The 21,165-nt window shown below is 36.8% G+C and overlaps 2 protein-coding genes across 2 annotated transcripts in view; one reads left to right on the forward strand and one right to left on the reverse strand.

Moving 5' to 3' along the window:
• The window catches only part of ero1b (endoplasmic reticulum oxidoreductase 1 beta), a 52,351-nt gene extending 38,059 nt beyond the window's left edge, over positions 1–14,292 (forward strand). Inside the window, exon 15 of the mRNA XM_041250813.1 lies at positions 14,070–14,292. Coding sequence (XP_041106747.1) covers positions 14,070–14,138 — 69 coding nt within the window. The 3' untranslated portion in view covers positions 14,139–14,292. The remainder of the gene's footprint in view (positions 1–14,069) is intronic.
• Positions 975–20,633, reverse strand: LOC121316072 (G protein-coupled receptor 137Ba-like). Its single transcript, XM_041250814.1, has 7 exons — positions 20,099–20,633; positions 13,035–13,084; positions 7,824–8,046; positions 5,414–5,563; positions 4,982–5,107; positions 3,444–3,565; positions 975–2,539 (listed from the first exon to the last, which is right to left on the reverse strand). The coding sequence occupies exons 1-7, from the start codon at positions 20,465–20,467 to the stop codon at positions 2,428–2,430; spliced, it is 1,152 nt and encodes a 383-aa protein (XP_041106748.1). The 5' UTR covers positions 20,468–20,633; the 3' UTR covers positions 975–2,427.
• Positions 20,634–21,165: the final 532 nt, after the last annotated feature.

Here is a 21,165-nt window from a genome sequence, read left to right on the forward strand (position 1 = left end):
AAAAAAAAGTGCTTGCTCACAGTGACAAAACTGATTGTAGGAGTTTGTCTTTAAACTTTATCTATATGTAGGATAATCTCTTTGCTTTTTTTCTGTGAACTATCCTAATCTTTTACTGTTTTGTAAAAGAGTAAATTCAAACTGTTGCAGGAACCGAAACATGTTGAATTGCACCTAATTGTTGTGTCTACTTGTCAATGATATTTATTTGAAGAGAGAAATAAATATTTCTGGTTCTAACATTTGAAATGTGCCTGTCATTAATTTCTTGTTTGTGAACTATGTAACAATGAACCAGTGGTTTTATTTGTAAAACAGTGTAACAGTTTCAGTGCAGGTCAAATATAGAAGCAGAAGGAAACTCAGGGACCCCCAAACACTGAAAGGGTTTTGTCTTAGAATATGTCATTGATTTAATGTAGTGTGGTTGTAAAATGCTTAGAAAAAATTGCAGTTTTTACAGTGGCACAATACACCTCCATGGCATGCTTCATAACAACATCAGTCTCACACTATACAGCAATAAAAAAGAACAATAAAAACATTTATTCTAGAAAGTGCTTTATTCATAGTAAGGTGAACTGATTCAATGTGTACATGATAAACAGATCTTACATAAAATAACAAATACCCAGAAGACAAGATATGAAAAACAAAAATTCTAAAATATATATATATATATATATATATATATATATAACCATATTCTTTATAAGTAGTATACTGTGTTGCACCATAAAGTAAGATGAAATGCAAGTAAAAGGCTGGTGCAAAACCAGGTATGTACATGACACATCTATGCTTATATATGACACAAAAGCAGGCTACTTTTTTGTAGAAAACACTGTTAGGTAAGTATTGCACGCTAGAGAAAGACTTTCAGGTGAGCAGGAGCTTCAGCTCTGGGTAAGTTTTATAGATGATAAATTTGTCTTTGAACCTTGAGTTTGTGTCGTGTATTTTGTAAAAAAAATAAAATAAAAATGAGTGCCCTACATACTTGGTAAGTAGATAAATAGCCATGTGTTCTTAGATATGCACTTTTAGATAATGGTTATGTTAGTTTCACTTACAGCAAGTACACTGGAATATTTCAAGAACAGAGCTGCCATTTTAATAGTATTTTACTACCCCTCCCTAACCTTGTTATGATGTTTAAAATATTTTGTATTGTTTGAGGTTTTTCCCTTTTTTATTTTGAACATTAACCTTAACTTCCCTCAGTTATATTTTTGCTCATCTTCCTAATTCCATATAGCGTACACACATGGGGGAAAAAAAAACAACATCCATAACTTTTCTAGAAACTGTTAGCACTAGAATTTTGCTTAATGTTCCCAAAAACTAGCATGTACATATAATAATGCAGTCCACACTAGCTGGTCATGTATACTTTTAACATCATATTGATGCTGATATTGCTTCATATTTTCAACACCCATTTATGAAATCAGTTTTCACTGCTTTTTGAGCAAATTACTCTATTCTAAGGTAAAATTTATTAGTAATTGCACTATGTACAATGTGAAAGATGGGAGATATAGGAACTTGTTGGAATATGTATTTTCCAATATTGTCAGAAATGCCAACAAAATGGATTTGGATTAAATATTACACATGGTCCTAATACTGTAGTGTAACACAATGGTACAGATAAGGCACTGCAATGAATTACTCATTTGCGTTGGTTCATATTATTGAGATACCTATAAGTACCTCTGTGGTACCATTCTACCAGTGGTTCATAAGCCATTGTGCTACCATTTTCCATTAGAGCGAGATTGTTGGATTACCATTGGTTAACTCCATTCCACTGAATATGATTTAAGTCTATGGCATAGTCCATGAAATAAACAGCGTAGCACCTTTATCCTTTGGTGCTGTGCTTGTTTATTCTGCAGCAAGGAATTATTGTCCCACTGCCCAAGGAAGTATTAAAGGCAGGCAGCTCCTAGCTAATGGACTTCACAATACCTCATCAAAAGCTGAAAGGAACATTATCCCACATCTGTGGAACTGACCTAACTTTGTTCTCTTTTGCAAGGGTATAATCAGTATAATGTATCTGTACTGTATGTGGGACTTAAAATGAATGCATGCAGCATGAGTCCAAGCTTTTCAAAGAAAATAAAAACATAGTTGGGTATCATTTTAAAACTCAAAATTAACAACCCAGATTGTTCATTAAGTGTTATGATCATTTCAGTGGATGCATTTTTTCACCCATATTACATCTCACTTTTCTGTCATTTTTGTACAGTATTTTACTTTACCTTCTTCCCCTGAAAATATGAATTGCTATTTACAGTGAAGATTTGAATGCAAAAGGGTACAGCTCACAAACGTGCGATCTAGCACACTCTGAAGGACTAGACGCTTACGTTTAAGTCGACAGATGTGCAAATGTACACAGCAGAAGACTCCCCTTCAGCAAGGGTTAAGTTCCTCTGGGACTGTTGTGGAGTGTGGGTCCTCTGATCCTATGTACGCCACAAAGCTGTTGTTACGACCCCCCCAGTCGTACCACTCTGCCGTCAAACTGAAAAGAGAGTGCAGAAACACCAGGCACACATTAGTCACAGCACTGTCAAAGAAGAAGAGGCTGGGCCTTTTTTTCTCAAAATAATAAAATAAAAAATTATTACAAAAGTACAGTAAAACTAAAGAATTAAAAATAATAATTTTACTCCACCCATCTGCAACATGCATTTGTTGGAACAAACTCTTGTGCTTGTTTCAGAACCGGGACCAACATTTTAGCAGGCAAATCATTTTTGCTAAATTTATAGTCTTAAGAATGCACGCACACGCTCGTATGTATTGCAAATTGCCACAGGTACAAATACAAAAATGGCATGGCAAATGTTTACCTACAACTGTGTAAAAAGAGTCTGTATGACTGAATCATGCACAGCTGCCTCATAATAATCGTGACGTTGATTGGCTGGATTTTAAATTAGTAAATTACTAGCTTTCTATCGATGAAGAGCTCATCTGAATGAGTAAGTTTATGTTATGATTGACTTTTATCCCAGAGCATATCTGGCTTCTAACTTGAATGGTTTTTTTGGGGTTTTTTTTTTTTTTTGTGGAAATCCATACAATACATACATAATACTTAATATAATATTATGAACAACATCTTGTTAACCTGATGTAATTTAATGGCTGCATGGTAACTACACACTTATTTCACCTGTAGTTACCAGAGAAGAACAGGAAACGTTAGTTATCCAGTTACTGCCATGTTCTTACATAGTTAAAGTGCTACCGATTCTTTGAGCATGTGACCCATGGGTCATATTTTATTATGACTATATAATGTTAATATTAATGTTTTTAAGTGTTTTTTTTTAATAAATACTTCACAAATAAGTATGCCGTTCTTTGAGCAGGTTCACGTGTCTCATCAATATTATGCCTGAATGTAGCAAGTTCTTTACCTGGCCTGTGAGTTTTGGGGTATTATATTCCACGCCAAGTCGTCATCACTGTCATAGCGTTGCGGGTTGTCAAAGAAATAGGCTCTGGACGAAAACACATGGCTTGGAATTCTAGATCCTGTCTACAAATAATAATAATCACATTGAAATACAGATGTAAAAATGGCCATTCATGTTTCATAATCTCACGTATTATTACTCTCTATTAAAAACAAATGACATTTTCCAAGACTGGATTTTCCCTAGAAACACTATCAAAATTGTAAACTTGAAGTGAGTGGGTTGAGTACTAATTTGGGTTACCTGAAGCAGCTGTTTCTTCTATTGGTTCCATTGGATTGGTGAATGAACTCACCTTGACCCTCACCTTCGTATCATCACCTGTTTACTATGGAGAGCTCAATCCAAATAATAGAATCATCAGTTCGTAACAGCGCCAGTACTGTATCAATTTATTATTGCTCTTGTAGTGTTTAAGTATATGGGGTACTAGGATAACTAAACTCGATTCCAGGACAACTTCATCCAAATGTCTACTTTGATATAAGTAATATATAGAAAGAGGCGATCTGGTCCAGAACAAAATGAACTTGCACCTTTCTGATTTATTTGCGTTGGTGGATGCTGTGCTTGAGCATATGCTTATCTTACATTTTATTATGTTATTTCAATCAAGAAAGACTTTCTCACCTTGTTTTTTAGGAGCATCCAGGGAAATTATTGAACCAGCTTCTGTTAAAAAGTTTACTTAAAATGAATCTTAATGCAGTAAATATTGACTGCAGGTTTACTTGGATTATTCCTTAGTGCTTCAGCTTGTTTGAAGTGAACGGACAGAGATTAATTGAACCTCAATGTGCTTGGTTAGTTTTTTTTTTTTTCTTTGATGGGATAGGTACAATATTTAACTAGTTGTATAATTGCTTTCTTAGGAGGCTAATGGTGCACGGGGATTGTAGTACTAACCTGGTTTTGAATATGTTTCAGCGGACAGTATAATCTCCTGTATTTTACTTTCCCTCTGTTCTACTTATGGGGCATAAAATACAGGCCACTCTAATGGAAAACCTTCAGCAACAGTAAGAAAATTATAGAATTCCCTTCAAAGCTGAAATTCCAACTGAGTCGTTATTGTTACACCATGTTACTAAATAGAAACAGTCCGTCTATAGTTCTAGTAAATTTAATCATTTATAGGTATGGACTCTGTCACAATCTAGAGCGTATATGAAGGGTGTCTATCTTTCTGATCAATCGTCTGTATGTCACAATTCACATACATCCAATTATAATAAAATTATTTAATAAGAGTTTAAGAATCAGGAGGGAGGGGTATGGAGGCATCAGTTCAGTCTGTCTGTCCCAGCATCCATATGTCACACAAAACATATTGGATACATCTAAAGAAGAGCTTGTGTAACTGTGATAAAACTTGGTCTTGACATACTTCAGCACAAGCTTTTCAGAGAATCTGAATCATTTTACCATGGTGGCATGTCTATTGTGCATGGTAAATGGTAAAGTCCAATGTAGCTTACCCCATCTTGGGCTGGTCTTCGGACCCGGAAGAAGAACACCACTAGAGTAGTAGGGAGGAGCTCCCACACAAAGAGGATCACCCCGAACACAACGTACCCCTCGTCCCCAAGAGACTTCAGGTCTGCCTGTCCGGAGAATGGAACAAAACACAGGGACAACTGTGCTCAGTAACCTTGTTGTAACCTTGAACTAAATACCTTTTGAATTTAAATTGTCTGTGGAGTAGGCCAGATGTATCTATTTTACCTCCGAAGAGTTTTGTTTTTATGAACAATTATTGTGTGTTAAAACTAACCTAAAATTTGTAATCAGTTTGGAGCAAATGAGTTATCTAAAACATGTTTGTTTCAATAATATTTGTCTCGAAGAAATAGCAATTCTACTTTGTCTTTTTTTTTTCATGGCCTCAAGCTCATGATCCATAACCTTACCTGATCAGATACGTTGTACCAGTCGTAATCAAACGAGTTAATATTTTTGTATTTGGCAAGCGCCAACACAACCAGGTTGTAACAGGCCCGCGAGGCATACAGCAGTATGACGGTCGCCCCAATTATTGTCACCTGGCATATTGAGGTCCCCTAAAAACAAGAAAGAAATGGGTGAATATTATTAACTGTCTTTTAACCTTTGTAATGCCTGGCACTCTTTCAAATGATTGTCATATATCCAACTCTCTCAAATGTGTGAGACCAATTAATATAGGGTTTGACAAAACTTTAACATTGAATTCTGACCTGTATTCTTACTTGCCTATTTTTGTACTTTGCACTGATTACCCAGAGAACAAAGTTCGCCCCTACATCAAGATCAAATTACCAAGGAGGTGCAACTACAACTAGATTGCATGCATTGTAATTTACAGGTATAACTTTGATAGAGCCCTATATCAATTGTATAACAGTATTTAGATCCATTGCTTGTAAAATCAGTTGACTTAATCCATTACTGGTCTCTTGCAATGATCAAAGGAATGTTTAAAAAACTGCAAGAAAAAACAGGTGTGTTTTCTAGAATAGTGTATAGGGCAGCACTGTAACATACACCATCAAGCAAAATGTAGTGATTTACTATGTATTAGATGCTCACCTGAACAATCACCACTGTAATATATCAGAAACTGAATGATATTCCATTGAAGTGATGAAGAGTAAAGATCCCAACCTCTCAACACTATTGCTCAAGACACTTCATATAATATGTTTTAAGAGTTTCTGACCAAGTCATGTTTAGATTTAGATTAAATATCATTGCATTAATTGTAAGAAACTACAAAATAATTGACGTGAAATGATGCAAGGCAAATGGATTGGACAACTGCTTACTGTAAACAAAGTGACAGTCACAGATTTTTTTTGGCTTGCTGCGGTTACATTTTGTGAGACAAGCTGTATATACAGTAGGCAGATGTTATCTGCATCAGTTGTTGCACGTGAAAAGTGATGGCTGTGCAGTGAGTGGGCTGAAGCAGCTAAATTGTGCACCTTCAAGAGGAAATGCAGCATGGAAATATACTGTTGGTTTATATGATGGATGTTGTGTGTTTATTGAAAACTATTGATATACTGTTGTATGGCAAAGTGAGGTTTTGATTTGATTAATCTTTTCAGTGCCTTTGACTAGAAGTCTCATCATTTTACTGCCTTTCCTAATAGATATGGAGCAGTGCACAACCTACAAAAACACACTGCCTCTATCTGGCTACTAAAGAACAAGAGCATACCTAAAAGAAAAATCCCTATAAATGTATAAAATACCCATTAATAGAGATTTAAATAGAACAATGTAAACGTGCAATTTTTTTCTGTGGTTTACTGAAACTATGAAACCATGATATTCCAAAAAAATCTCACTGCGTTGTAGTGGAGACAGCCAAATTGGGGTAAAATGTTAGAAGCTATGAAAAGTGCTGTCAGTCAGAACATAATAATAAGATTCTTCTGCTGCTGGGGGCTTCCCCATTTTTATTTGCTTTTTGAGAGTCAATGCAATGTGCATTGCTTGCCGAGTTGGGCACAACATTTTAATTCACAACCAGTCAACTGTTATTATTTATAGAAATCTTCTTTTGACAGGGTGTTGTGTATGCTGTGGGCATTGTGAGACATGAGAGTGCCTCTAATCCAACACTATTGTGACATTTCAGCATCTCACCCTGAAGTACCATAATTCAATTATAAAACAGCATTAACGAACATACTTGCACTCACACTCTAAGATATTGATGTGTCCTTCCACTGTTTTAAAAAGGATTGCTCAGGTAAGCTGCGCTGGGTTTTTTTTTTTGCTCTGGATCCTTTCTAGTGTGGACGAAGGACTGTTTGAATTTGGATGGTTCGTTGCCACTGCCAATAAGGAATAATTCTTTCATCATGGCTTGCATGCCAGTAGCTTATGATAAATGCCTTAGTTTTTGTGACCCATTATGGACCCTCAGGGCATTCCACAGTGGGAATGTTATTCACATTCATTTAAATTTTGAAGCCTGACTGACTGGTTATTAAGAAGTTGTCAAATAGCCCCCAAGGTCTTTGAGGGAATGTCTTTGCCATCACTGGTGTATGTGAGGTCATTTCTTACAAAAACAAAAAAAGTATAGCTGTAGTAAATCTATACTGCCCAAGGATTGCTCAGTTTTCTTGTATTTTCTTGAATAAAACTTAAGTATTCAAGAAAATTGCAGAAGAGTGAAGTCAGGTGTAATGGTTGTGTTTATTTTACAGCAGGTGGCAAGAATACTCTTATCTTACATCTCTCATGTGCAAACTACTACTACTAATAATAATAATAATAATAATAATAATAATAATAATAATAACAACAACAACAACGGAAACTTACTTTAGATTCCAGATATATGTTTGCTAAAGACATTTTTGCAATTTTGTAGAGGCATATGGAAAGAGAAATAGCACAGAGCACAAAGAGGGTGTCGTTGATGGTGACTCGCACAAGGACAATGTTCTTTGGGTCGGTGTTTGACATTTTCACCAGGAGTGCACACGTCAGGTTCACCACCATGAAGACCAGGCTGATTGACAGGAAGATCAGGTACAGAGGCAACCTAAAATGGAGGGAGTAAATGTTCAAAGAGCACAAGACAACAGAGCTTGTGTATCTAATGCCCAAATCATACCACCAGGGCCTGAAATTCCATTATCACTGTGGATAGATTTATCTTATACCTTTGATAGTTGGCTGAAGTTGTTTTTGAACAATGAGTCTGTTTTTTTAACTGGTAAAGCAACTTCCTGGGTACCGTGGGTTTTTCAGAAATGCTATAGTACACTAAAGTGTATTGTTGTTCCATATGAAAAGCTTTTTGTCTTTCTATTCCACTTAAAAATGTAAGAGTCCAGTTTACATTGAGGACTACACAGTTTGTAATAAATGTAATATAAACTAACACAGTTCTCAGATCTTGAACTCAGACTGTGTGTGATTTCCTTTATTAAACACATAAGGCCTAATTATAAAGTAAGTGCACATTTTCAGGAAGGAAAGGACAGGGAAATATGCAACCTATTACCTATTTTTTGAAAGGAGAAAAACACGTGTTAATTTTACAAAACTAGAACGAAATACATTCTATATTTCATGGTCTATAAGAACTATAGTTATTTTTTTTTTTCTAATTTTGTAATATTAACATGCTTCTCTGTGAGACCAGAAGTACTTTTTTATTGTAGTTTATTGAAGGAGACCATTACAAAAAGGTACATCATGATAAAAAAAAATTAAAAAGTGCCATCTTTTAAGGAAGTGGCATATTCATTTATCTATTTTTACAGACCTAACACTGCTCAAGCATAACTAGCTGACATACTAGTTCAATGATTGTCTCATGAGATAAAACTATGAATTCATTTTAGAACTTGCACACTTCAATAATATCAACAAGAATTGTTTGTGCTAAACATGTGCATCTCAAAGTGAAGTGCTTGGTTCAACCTGTTCTACAGCTTTGTACACCAAGCTGACTGTCTTACAGGAAAATGGTTCAACAGCATAACCTCTTGTACTCCTAATGGAAATGTCGGTATGTGTTGCATTTCACAACTTCCTGACAAGTAAGTGGCCTGTTTGTAATGACTGAGAGCTAACTTACAGCTAGTTAATGGCGACATGAGTGGTGTGTCTATTTATTGCAACATAATATCATAATAATTCAGTAATTGTTGCATAATAATGCAACAATTACTGAGAAATAGTGCAATATTATCAATATTAGCACAATAAATAATGTTTTCTTTGTGGCGCTAATTATTTTACGTCCTAATGGATTTGAAAGTAAAAAATGTATTCTTACAGACAAGTACCTATCTTGCACTTCCATTAGCTACATAGGTCTAAAATGTGCAGCTTTAATGAAATACATGTGATTGCAAACATCTGTTTTCATTTAAACAAAGACTGCAAGAAAGTTTTCAGTTTGCTTGCCTTGCTTTCCAGAAGGTCTGTTACTGCTTTACTTCCTTGTTTATTTCACCCCAGTTGCATCAAAGCATGTCAGTCAATAAGGGATGCAACTAAGGTTATCGAAAGGAAAGAAGCAAGTGAAGGTATGGGGTCAATTTCACCCTCCAGGTTAAATGACCCGGGAAGTGAAAGACAAAGATCTATATAATAAATGAATGTGTATGGTGGAGGAATTCATGGAACTATTTTATGAGCTACAATTAATTGAACTTATATTTTATTGCTCTTTTAGGCCTACTATTTAGTACAGTACCTTTAGTATCCATGGCAACAAGCTGTGGTAAAATATGGTTCAATGTTTCATTTCTCAGTGGCTTGGTTACATGCAAAAATTCAAATAACTTGCACCTTTTTGCCTTGATATTTTGGTAGTATATTTTGGGCAATTTAGTTTCAAATTTCAAATGACGTAATTAATATTAAAATAGGGAAGGTATATTTAAATGTTTCCGTTTGTGTTCCAGTTTGGTCTTGTGCAACTACTTATATTGTGACACTTTCTTAACTGGGTTTACAAAACATTTTTAGCTTTTTCACCGCAAGTGAAGCCTGCCTCATTTGGCCAATAAAAAAATACAATAATAAAGTGGTGGAAACAAAACAAAAACCCAGACATAGGGTTATACATCTACCACAAAAATGCCAACATCCCAAAAGAGCACTTTGTACTATCCATGTATTATTTACCAAATCTTTTTGACTGCATATATATTTATACATATTACATACACACACACACACACACACACACACACACACACACACACACATATATATATATATATATATATATATATATATATATATATATATATATATATATATATATAAAACATTAGGAACGCCTGCTCTTTCCATGAAATAGACAGACGAGGTGAATCCAGGTGAAAGCTATGATCCCTTATTGATGTAACCTGTTAAATCCCCTTCAATCAGTGTAATGAAGGGGAGACAGGTTAAAGAAGGATTTTTAAACATTGACACAATTGAGACATGAATTGTGTATGTGTGCCATTCAGAGGGTAAATGGGCAAGACAAAAGATTTAAGTGCCTTTGAACAGAGTATGGTAGTAGTGTGTCAAGAACTGCAACGCTGCTGGGTTTTTCACGCTCAACAGTTTCCCCTGTGTATCAAGGATGGTCCACCACCCAAAGGACATCCAGCCAGTGGCAGGCCAGTGGTCGAAAACGGCTCATTGATGAAAGATGCCAAAGGAGGCTGACACGGATTGTGCAGAGCAGCAGACGGGCTACAGTTAGTCAACTGACAGTCCAGTACAACATTGATGCCGAAAGACCCATAAAAGAATGCACAACTCGTCATTCCTTGACACGAATGGGGTATGGCAGCTGACGACCTAACAGAGTTCCACTTCTTTCATCAAAACACAAGAAACTGTGGTTTCAGTGGGCTAAGGAACTAAAAAACTGGATACTGGAGGATTGGAAAAACATTGCCTAGTCTGATGAATCCTGGTTCCTGCTGTTTCACGCTAATGGGAGAACTAAGGTATGAAGAAAACCACATGAGTACATGCATTCATCATGCTGCGTGTCAACATTGCAGGCTGGTGGTGGTGGTGTAATGGTGTGGGGTATGTTTTCATGGCACACATTGGGCTCCTTGATAAGTTGAGCAACGTTTGAATGCCACAGGATATCTGAACATCATTGCCAATCAGGTGTATCCCTTCGTGGCAGCAGTGTATCTGCTAATGGATTTTTTCAGCAGGATAATGCCCCATGCCACAAGGCTAGGATTGTCCAGGAATGGTTCCACGAACATGACAGTGAATTCAGATTAATGCAGCAGCCTGCCCAGTCACCAGATCTCAATCCAATTGAGCATCTCTGGGATGAGATGGAACGAGCTATTCGGAGTAGACATCCACTAACAGCCAACTTGACAAAACTGTGGGAAACATTGGAGTCAGCATGGGCCAGTATCCCTATGGAATGCTTTCGACACCTTGTAGAGTCCATGCCCCGACTAATTGAGTGAGGGCAAAAGGGGGTGCAACTCAATATTAGGAAGGTGTTCCTAATGTTTTGTACACTCAGTGTATATATACACAGTACATATAAGGTTTCCTACAGAGCTTCTGCAATTCTGATTCTTATGGTAGTATAAGAACAGCACTAAAATCCAGAATCATAGGTAAAGTAAAAAAAAAAATACAGTCAAAATACAGTCTACAATAGCTAGGCAACCCTAAGCACACACATTTCCTAATACATAATCTTCTCGTGATAATAATAATAATAATAATAATAAGAAGAAGAAGAAGAAGAAGAAGAAGAAGAAGAAGAAGAAGAAGTAGAAGAAGAAGAAGAAGAAGAAGAAGAAGAAGAAGAATTAGAATAACAACAGATACCTGAATCCGAATTCCACAGGGACAGTGCAAGGCTCTCACAAGTAGAGTGTTGTTATATTTTTGTGCTATTGGTGATCTAGTATACCAGCAGCCCATACAAGCTCAACAAATTCCTCCATAGATGCTAATCCACCTGGTCATTTTTGTAACTTTATGGAATGTTGTTTTGTTAGTCTTGCAGCAAGTCGATATTAAGCCCCATATTTGTCTTTTTGAACAAATTTGTGGAACAAAGCTTTTGTTTTTCTTCATGTTTCTTGCTCTATGTAATGAGTTTAAGAGATTTTTACTTGAACTCTATGCACAGTCACTCAAGCCTGGTGCTGAGGTTGGTACCCCGCAGCAATAATATAGGAGACCACTGGCATGAATTCCCAACTGTGCTAATTTAATACATTTTGGGGTACAAACATGACTTTTTTTGTTTTTGGTAGGTACCCGTGATAGATGCTTCTTAAGGTTATTGTAGCGTGAATTGCTATAAAACAACTAAATTATGAAGCACTATCATTTTAGGAGTCATCTGCAAATGGTAATAATATGAAACACTGAATAAATGGTTTCACGTTAAGAAAAAAAAAACACCTTAGTGAATGAAAAGGTCTCCAGACTCCTTTGCGTGCTTATTTTTTTCTACTTGGTGGAAGAAGTTTGCCATGGCTGCTTTCAGATCTCAGTTGTTTGTAAAGAATTGTTTGGTATGGCCTTCAGTTAAAGTAGAAAGTTGTGCGAGGTTACATCACAAACGAGATATTCACTAGTGAAGACTTGTGAACATATGGTACTGCTTTCAAACTTGCCATGCAAAAAACAATAAACCTTCTGTCATTTTGCACCGTTTTATAGTAAGAAGGCGATCTAACCACCCTTATAGATTGGACCAAGTTTTGGCCATGCACTTCCTATAATATGATGTATGTGTACACTATGTCACATTCTCACGACAATTGAGAAAGAATTTTGAGTTTCTAAACTGCGTGGAAACCAAGCCTCTGTTATGAGTAAAGCAGTTGTTGACATCAGATTTGTCAGTTTCAAGGAATAAGGATTTCATGAAAGAAATCCATTGAGTAATAAACAGCGCTAAGCTCAGTTGGTTAATTGGTTCAATTAAGCACTTTCGATTATGTTTGAATCAAACAACCGAAGTGGAAGGGATAACGATGTTTAAAATGAAACTATAATAAACTGACTGACCTGTACTTGAGGAGCTCTGGTGCATACTTGGATTTTGCCTTGAAAACAACCTGTAGGATTAAGGGGAGAAAAGCAGCATATGATTTAAACACAATAGCTTAGTGCACAGTATGCAATGTGAGCCTCTACTGACACCATTTGCATTAGAATTTGCATTTTAAAAACACAAACCATGTCAACAGACATCTCAACAGGCTAAATGCAGTCTCCATATCTCTTTGAAACTTTACTGTATTTACAAACATCAAACAGGAGAGGCAGGAAAGCCAAACTTGCTAGCATTTGTTAAACAAGTTACATGCATAATAGTTATGAGTGTCGGTTGGTCAGAAACCTGTCCATCAATGTTATATAGCGTATTGCAACAGCTATGGCATTGAAGACAGGAAATTGATCGGGGTTGTAAAATGGTGTCAAAGAACAAAACTGGAACTAAACTTATGATGAACCCCAATGTTTTTAATAAAAAAAAAAAACTCCTGGGGCGTTCCTTCACTCTTGTCGCAGACTACGCCCCCCTTAAGTGATTAGACATGATGAGGGACACGAACACACAGATAACTTGTAGTATCTGGCGCTGTAACCCTTCTCTTACACCATGAAGCATCATGCAGGAAAAGAGCACCGAAATGCTGATTATTTTTCCCGGGAGGGGGGACCATCGGGGGAGTTGAGGTTAGCCGAGTGTTTCTTCGGCTCCACTCTGAGAGGTGGGATATGTGATAGAGAGAGAAGGAATCCTAGCTGTAAGTCTGCCTCCCGACCAGGAAGGACATTTGGTAAGGTTAGTGTAATGCTGTCTTTGACATGGCCGAAGTATGTGTTGCGGCGAAAGTCGGCCATCTTGGGGGGGGGGGGGGGGTACATGGCTGCACTGCTACTAAACAAATCCATTCTGATCAGCTGGGAGCCATGCAGCGATTGGATAAGGCAGATCGCCGGGTTGATTATGGGGTGGAGCTGCATGAGCATTGACCTTACGTTGCTGACTGATGATGTGCCAGAGAGCTTTGTGTTTGATTTGTTTCATTGCAGCTACACAGCCAGCGAGAGAATCCAGGACACTATCCACTGCACAGCATAGCAGAGCACAGCAGTACATAGCCCAGCACAGCTCCACACCATAACCTGCTCAGCTTTTCGTGAACAGAGGGATCAAGGTTGTAACCCTGTACCAGATTAATCATTGTATTTTTATTTGGAGACTCTTGTCTTTTTCTTTCCCCCGATACCATTGTTGGTAGCAGGGGTGATGTTATTATTATGACCAACAACTTTTTAAAATAATAAAGCATGTTTTTTTTGTTTTTTTTACTGAACTTTGTGTGGACAGTCCCTTTCTGCACTTCACCACGCACGTCCTGACATATCTGTATTCACATTCTTTGCAATTGCAAGCAGCTCAGATTTCTAGGTAGCACAGATTTTCAGAACACTTGATCTAATTTAACTGTATTTCAGTTTTAGAAGTACAGAGTCTATAGCTGCCATGTAGAGCAAAAAATTTATTAAAAAAAAAATCAGCCCTATAACGTTGAAATGTAATAATTATTTCTGTTTTCACAAGCTAATTAATATGTTATAATGTAATAATGTTTCTGTTCACAAGATAATTATTAGGTTATAAAGTAATAATTTTCTTGTGAAAATATAAACAAAACCAGTGCCAGTATTTTGTCAGTCCCAAATCTCCACACACTTGCTTGGGAATCCCCATTCTTCATTTCACAGCCTCCATAAAATAACTTGATACTTTTGCCGTAGTAATAAAGATGCCATAGAAAATCAGTGCCTGAGTTATGGTATGTTATATCGATTTCTATGCCTAAATTTAACATCTTGGGAGTCACTAATATTAAGCAACTGTCTAACGTCATTCTGGCTGACAACAAATCCTTCTTGAATGCATTTCAAGTACATTAATCTGTTCTCCTTGTCCAGAGTGTTCTATTTCTTACATTAAATACAGCTCAGTTGTCATCAGCAGATTGGTGCTTTCACCTAAGTGTTCCACTGCATAACAATTCCATCCAAATGCATTAATGTTAACATTCCAACATGTCCTTATGGTTCAGGCCAAACCCCAAATAGAATGCGATTTTATTTACTACATCAGCCATGCATTACAGTCTCTCCTGATTTATGAATTTACTTGTGCTCGTGAAATATTGCATTATTTATTTATTTATTTATTTATTTTATCTGACAGACGCCTGTTACAGGGCAGTAAGGGTTTGCAATGTAAGCTTAATATTTAAAAACAGTATAGTTTACAGTAAATGCAAAATAAATATTACTACTAAAATACAATATGAACTAGGATGCAACAAGTTATGTCTACAATGACATGTAAGTAGTGCATTAGTTTGTATGATGGTCTGAAGCCTAATAAATTGCGGTTGGCGTTCGTTTTCACAAAATAATTATCATGAAAACGGAACTAATTAGCAGAATTATCTTGTGAAAACAGAAATAAGTATTACAAACTTCCCTTGTGAAAACTGACCCTTACAATACGAATAGAAACTATCTGAATGAAAATAGAGTGACTGAGGCAAGTTTGAGAATTACTTCAAACCAATGAACGAGGAACAGGAACCAGCAAATATTACAGCTCTGAAAACTCAGTCCACACGTAACACAATCACAGGGAGGCAGAGCATTTAGACTGAGAAATATACATATTTATACATAATGCAGGCCTGGGTGAACAATCACTTGATACAGGACAAAAAGCAAATCTGCCATGTACTATATGCCTTTACCATAGTTTACCAGGGATTGTCATTTGTTTAAATTTGCTTTATCCTACTCCTGTGAGCTTTACAATGCTTACTTGCTTTACTGCACTTTACTGTGGTACTTTTATAAGGGAGCAGCAAATGTTAAAACACTTTTATATGCACAGACAATACCCATTCCACTATTAGGTGAAAACAGACTGCCCCTCACTGAACTGCTTCTATTCATTGAATAAAATATTTTTTACAAAGTACATATCACAACAGTTCCGGCACATGCAGTTCATTCAAAATGAAGCACGCGCAAAGACACGTACTTATCACTGACAATCACAGGTATGCATTTTTGCAAATTATTTACTGAGTTCACATAATTTTAACTTTAATGGAACTGCGTAGTATATTTTTATTTTTCTGACTGTGTTCTTTGCTGCAGTTTTCATTGTATGTTAGTTGCTTGCTGGTGGATAGCCATGCTTTAGTATGCTGAAGAACTAGATGACTACAAAATATTAAACTGCCAGCAGAGTGCTGTTGTCAGAAACTCTTTAAAGAATTCACTATTCCAGATTTTTGAAGGAGTCACCTTTGTACTGTATTTATGATGGAGTAGACTTTATTTTTTGGTTTATTTTATTTGCTTTAAAATCACAAAGTTCTATTGTACAGTAATGTTGAATGTGTACAATGAGTGGCAAAAAATTATTCAGGAACCATAAAAGCCATTTTTATCCCCATATACCAAAACAGACAAAATAGCACCTCTGTACATTATAATAATGATATTACAACCACATGACAATAAATGGTTAAGGATGGGAGTTTTGCCTACAGGTGACAGCCAAAAATGAAATATATTAAAGTAATTTAACCTTTAAAAGAACTACCATATTTGCAGAAATGAGCTATTGTCACCTATTTTACATGTATAATAATTTCTATGTAGGTCCCTTTGGGAATTTTCCTACTTTGCATCCATTTTTGAATCTGTGCCATCTTTTAACAATATCACCTTTTAATATTTATCAGGGCTCCATAATGCTAAACAACACACTGAAGACTGGAGCTGTAAGGGTAAACAGCTTACGTAGTCAATATTTTATTTTTGGCCGTCATATAGTCCCTTATGCTTTGGGTCTGACTATGTTCATATTTCAGCAAACGCTCAGCAACGTAAGAATGGTCTTCAGTACAGCACCAACCTGTATCTGAGGTAGGTGGTGGTGGTGGTCAGGGTAAACCTTCACTGGCATAGAGGCCTATTAGTGAAGACACATCTAACTCCTCTCGTAGGACCAGCTCCTGTGAGCAATACACAGACATGAACATCCCACCTGCTTTAGGGAGTGTAGTTTAGATACATTCTATGCCTTAGGTACCAGTGCACGCTTGAGCACTAGAGAAAGAAATATTGAACATAACTAAACAATAGATATTAACCAGGCTTGAATTAGCTGGGTTCAGTTTTGTGCCATGACTTTGCAAAATGATTACAATGATGAGTGTTTTGCATAACAGCCCTTTCAAGATGTTGCACTGCATCATGGCAAAACCATTTCTGTTTTAAACAGGAAACAGCCCAGAGAAGAACAACAATTTAACATTAAAACCAATTCTAAAACAGTAAGACAGCTAATTTAAACTAGAGATGCAATCAAATGCCTATAAAAAAAGTACATGAAAATGAATGCAAAAACTAAAGGGATTACTGAAAGCTACTTTCAAGTATTCATTGTAAACAGTAATTTAGCCGTTTACCATGGTTCTCTGTTCTTCCCCAAGCTAGCTTATCTGTATGATTTTGCCACTAATTAAACACTGTGTGCATGGGCACTGCTCAACCAATACACACTGGTAATGTGTTGCAATAATGGATTCTTTAGAACACATTCAACTCTGGGAGTGACAGGAGGCTCTTTGGCCCATCTAGCACACCATTTACCCAATATAAGGGAATATAATTTAATGGAGCAGAATGTAATTGTTTTTTTTGTGTGTGTGTGTGATCTTATTGATTTAGCTGTTACTTCAGCTGAAGCTATCTCACTGTGTACTTTCTGTTCTGCATTTAAGTTTATTTAGGTTCCATTTGTCCCTTCTGGTTCCTACACTGTACCACCATGGGGCCTGATCTTGTCAGGTATCAGAAAGTAAGCACAGACTGAAGCTTCTTATATATATATATATATATATATATATATATATATATATATATATATATATATATATATATATATATATATATATATATATATTTTTTTTTTTGTTTATTATTATTATTAAAATGTTCTGCTTTTTTAACTTTGAGTTAGAGAGCTGATTCTCCACTCGCGCTCTCGCCTCCCCTGCCACAGACCTCACCAGCCGCCGCTGTGGGCTACCCATGTATATTATTTGCTTACAGTAAATACCAATACTAAGTAATAGCCTACCAACTGACCGCAATCTTGTGTTTAAAATAATCTGATACGCAATTAGATCTTAGACCACCGATTACTGTAAACAGAAAATTGTAATTGCATAGAGCAGAGCCATCAATTAAATAATCAGTGGTGCGTAAACTGGACAAATTAGCAAAATAATTTAGCTCTGATACAATGTTGCATTCACTGGCCGATAAGCGGTGGCAGACAGAGAGATGTGCGGAGACAAATAATAATGAATTATTATTTGCGACTTCTAGGTCATGAAGCCATGGTATGGCAACTGCCATAGCCTATACTTTGCCTCACCTAAATCGCCTCTAATATGTTTGAAAACCTGGTAGTAGCTATAGCATACAATTTAGAAAGAAGTTTTACCCTAACAATTTAAAACTCTATTTTTTTTTACCGATACTTCATCATGACGGCGCGTTGCGTGCATTGACTTCATTATTATTTCGGTATGTTGATTTTGACATAAATGTGACCGGTGGACCCGAACTTCCCGGGCCAATTTTTGGTCCCAGTCTGCCCCTGAGCACAGTTCATAAACTGGTGTCACAGCAGAGGGCTTTCTTCCCTATGAAGTAAGTAAAATGCTTATAAATGATGTGTGATGCAGAATATCTCAGATACCTCAATTCAAGTACATTATTGCTGTTCAATTCTAGTATCCCTTTAGTTTTCAATTAAAGTAACCTTTGTGATGTTTTTATAGACGCTCTCAAATTAGCCAATGTAAGTAGATGAGCAATCAGAGAGGACGGGCACCAGCAGATTACTAAAAGTTATAAATCATGGAAATGATGAAGGTTTATCGAGAGAGAGAGAGAGAGAGAGAGAGAGAGAGAGAGAGAGAGAGAGAGAGAGAGAGAGAGAGAGAGAGAGGCAAAATTTTCACCAGCTAGAGAGAGAGAGTACTCAATAGTCTCTCTCTCTCTCTCTCTTATTAACTCTCTCTCTCTCTCTCTCTCTCTCTCTCTCTCTCTCTCTCTCTCTCTCTCTCTCTCTCTCTCTCTCTCTCTCTCTCTCTCTCTCTCTCTCAGAATTGTGAATTTACGAGGATCCTTTATGAGGATAAGTGATCTGTGACTTGTTGCTGCTTGCGTAGGCTGAGATTTTAAAATAGGAATTTTTTTCGCAAGATTTTATTTAATGTAATTCAATAGAAGCAGTCGATCAGAGCAGAAAACACTTGACAATGGTGAGCTGCTTAGTTATTAAGCAACAAAGAGAGCTACAGATGATACGCATGCCCAGTGATTACTGTTTAGCATCCCTGGGCTGCTGGGATTGTCAAAAGTTTGTGGTTCATCCCTCAGTATAACAGAACCTAGCAAAGGGAAAGGGTGGTGCAGTGGGTCAAAACAAACATACAAAACTTACATGCAGTATTATTATAATTAGCAACCTCTGCTGGGAGAAGTCCAGAAGTAAATAGCTGAGAGATTGGTTAAGTATTCAGTTGGTTTGTACTGTATCACTTTATGTTGCCATATAATAAATACTATTCTGATTTCAAAGTTGCTTATGGTTAATCTGCACAGTCATTTTGCAATTTTCCATGTGTATACCAGGCATTTCTAGTTTTATATACAATAGTTTGAAGCCAATGTTCGCAGTTCATCCTTTAACACATTTTTTGAAGATAACACTATATTCTCATGCCTGTCAACCTTGCCTCCAAGTGAACAATAAACAAAGCCACCAATTTGATACAATTGAGTACAGGTTAGGTATGTGAATGGAGGTTAGGGATGTGAGTGGAGGCTGTCGAGACACTTGCCAGTACTGTGCCTGAGCCTTTGCCATTGCCCCTCACCTTTCACATATCCTAAAACAGCAAACATTCTAAAATAAATAAATCAAATCTGCAGGCATGCAGCTATATAGTACTAACCTGTGCAAAATAAAGGTTCATCAGACTGAGAGTGAAGAACTGCAGGCATACAGGGAAGCAATAGAGCAGCCAGAAGACGAAGGGGCTCAGCGAGTTGGCTGTCACAAAGTTCCTGAAGTAATATGAGAAGAGTACTGTCCGCAGGCCTGCCCAGAGCAGACAAAGAAAGAGGAAGACCGTCTGGTAGCTGAAGCGTTTGTGCCTGTAGTGGAGGATCAACCAGAGCTGGATGTAGACAAAAAGAAAGAGCAGCGAGTAGAAGACAGTGTAAGCAATTGTCAGGCCCAGCTTCACATAAGGGGGCACGGCCGGGCTCAGGGTAGGGGGCTGAGTATCGTTCGTCGGGAGGTCCCGCACTGGTGCTTCCATCACCCTGACAACAAGCCTACTTCTTTTTACCACAACCTGTTCCCAGTCCCTGGTTTAAGCTCCATGCAGTCTGAAAGAAACACACACTCTAGCAGAGAAAAAGAAAACAAGCCTCACTTCCTCCTTCTGCAGAACAGTGACGGCCAGAGGCTCAGCACATGATCTCTATTCAGAATGAATCATTTGTCAGCAATTGGCAGGAAACAGAAATCTGCTCTTTGTGGGCAATCCCCAAACCATCCACAAGTGCTGATATTTGTTTAAACCATTTAAAGGGGATTACCATCTGTGTGTTGAGGTTTTAAAAAATGATTTTCTGACCAGTAAGTTTGTTTGTTTATTTTGACTCTATTTTTCAAGCTACTTCCTGTTGGGATTTCTTTTTTTTTTTTTTTTTTTTTATAACAACTGAGACTGAAAGAGATTAAAAAGCAAAATGGTGTTTCACTCTTTCAACGCTGCAGACCTGTAAGAGGTCTAGGAAGAATATCTGATCTGCTATTTATTTATCTTTGTTTCTTCAAAAGATATTTTGTGTCTATTTTTCTCGTTACTGTACCGTGTACACGAAATAAAATTGGTTGGAAAACCAGAACCAGTACTATGAAATAATACAAATAAGTCCCTGTTCTACAATATTTATGTTCTCAAGTTTTAAAAAGAAATTGCACTGGTCCTTTTGACATGGGAAAGGCATG

Source organism: Polyodon spathula, chromosome 5 (genome assembly GCF_017654505.1).
Source record: "Polyodon spathula isolate WHYD16114869_AA chromosome 5, ASM1765450v1, whole genome shotgun sequence".
Taxonomy (NCBI): Eukaryota; Metazoa; Chordata; class Actinopteri; order Acipenseriformes; family Polyodontidae; genus Polyodon; species Polyodon spathula.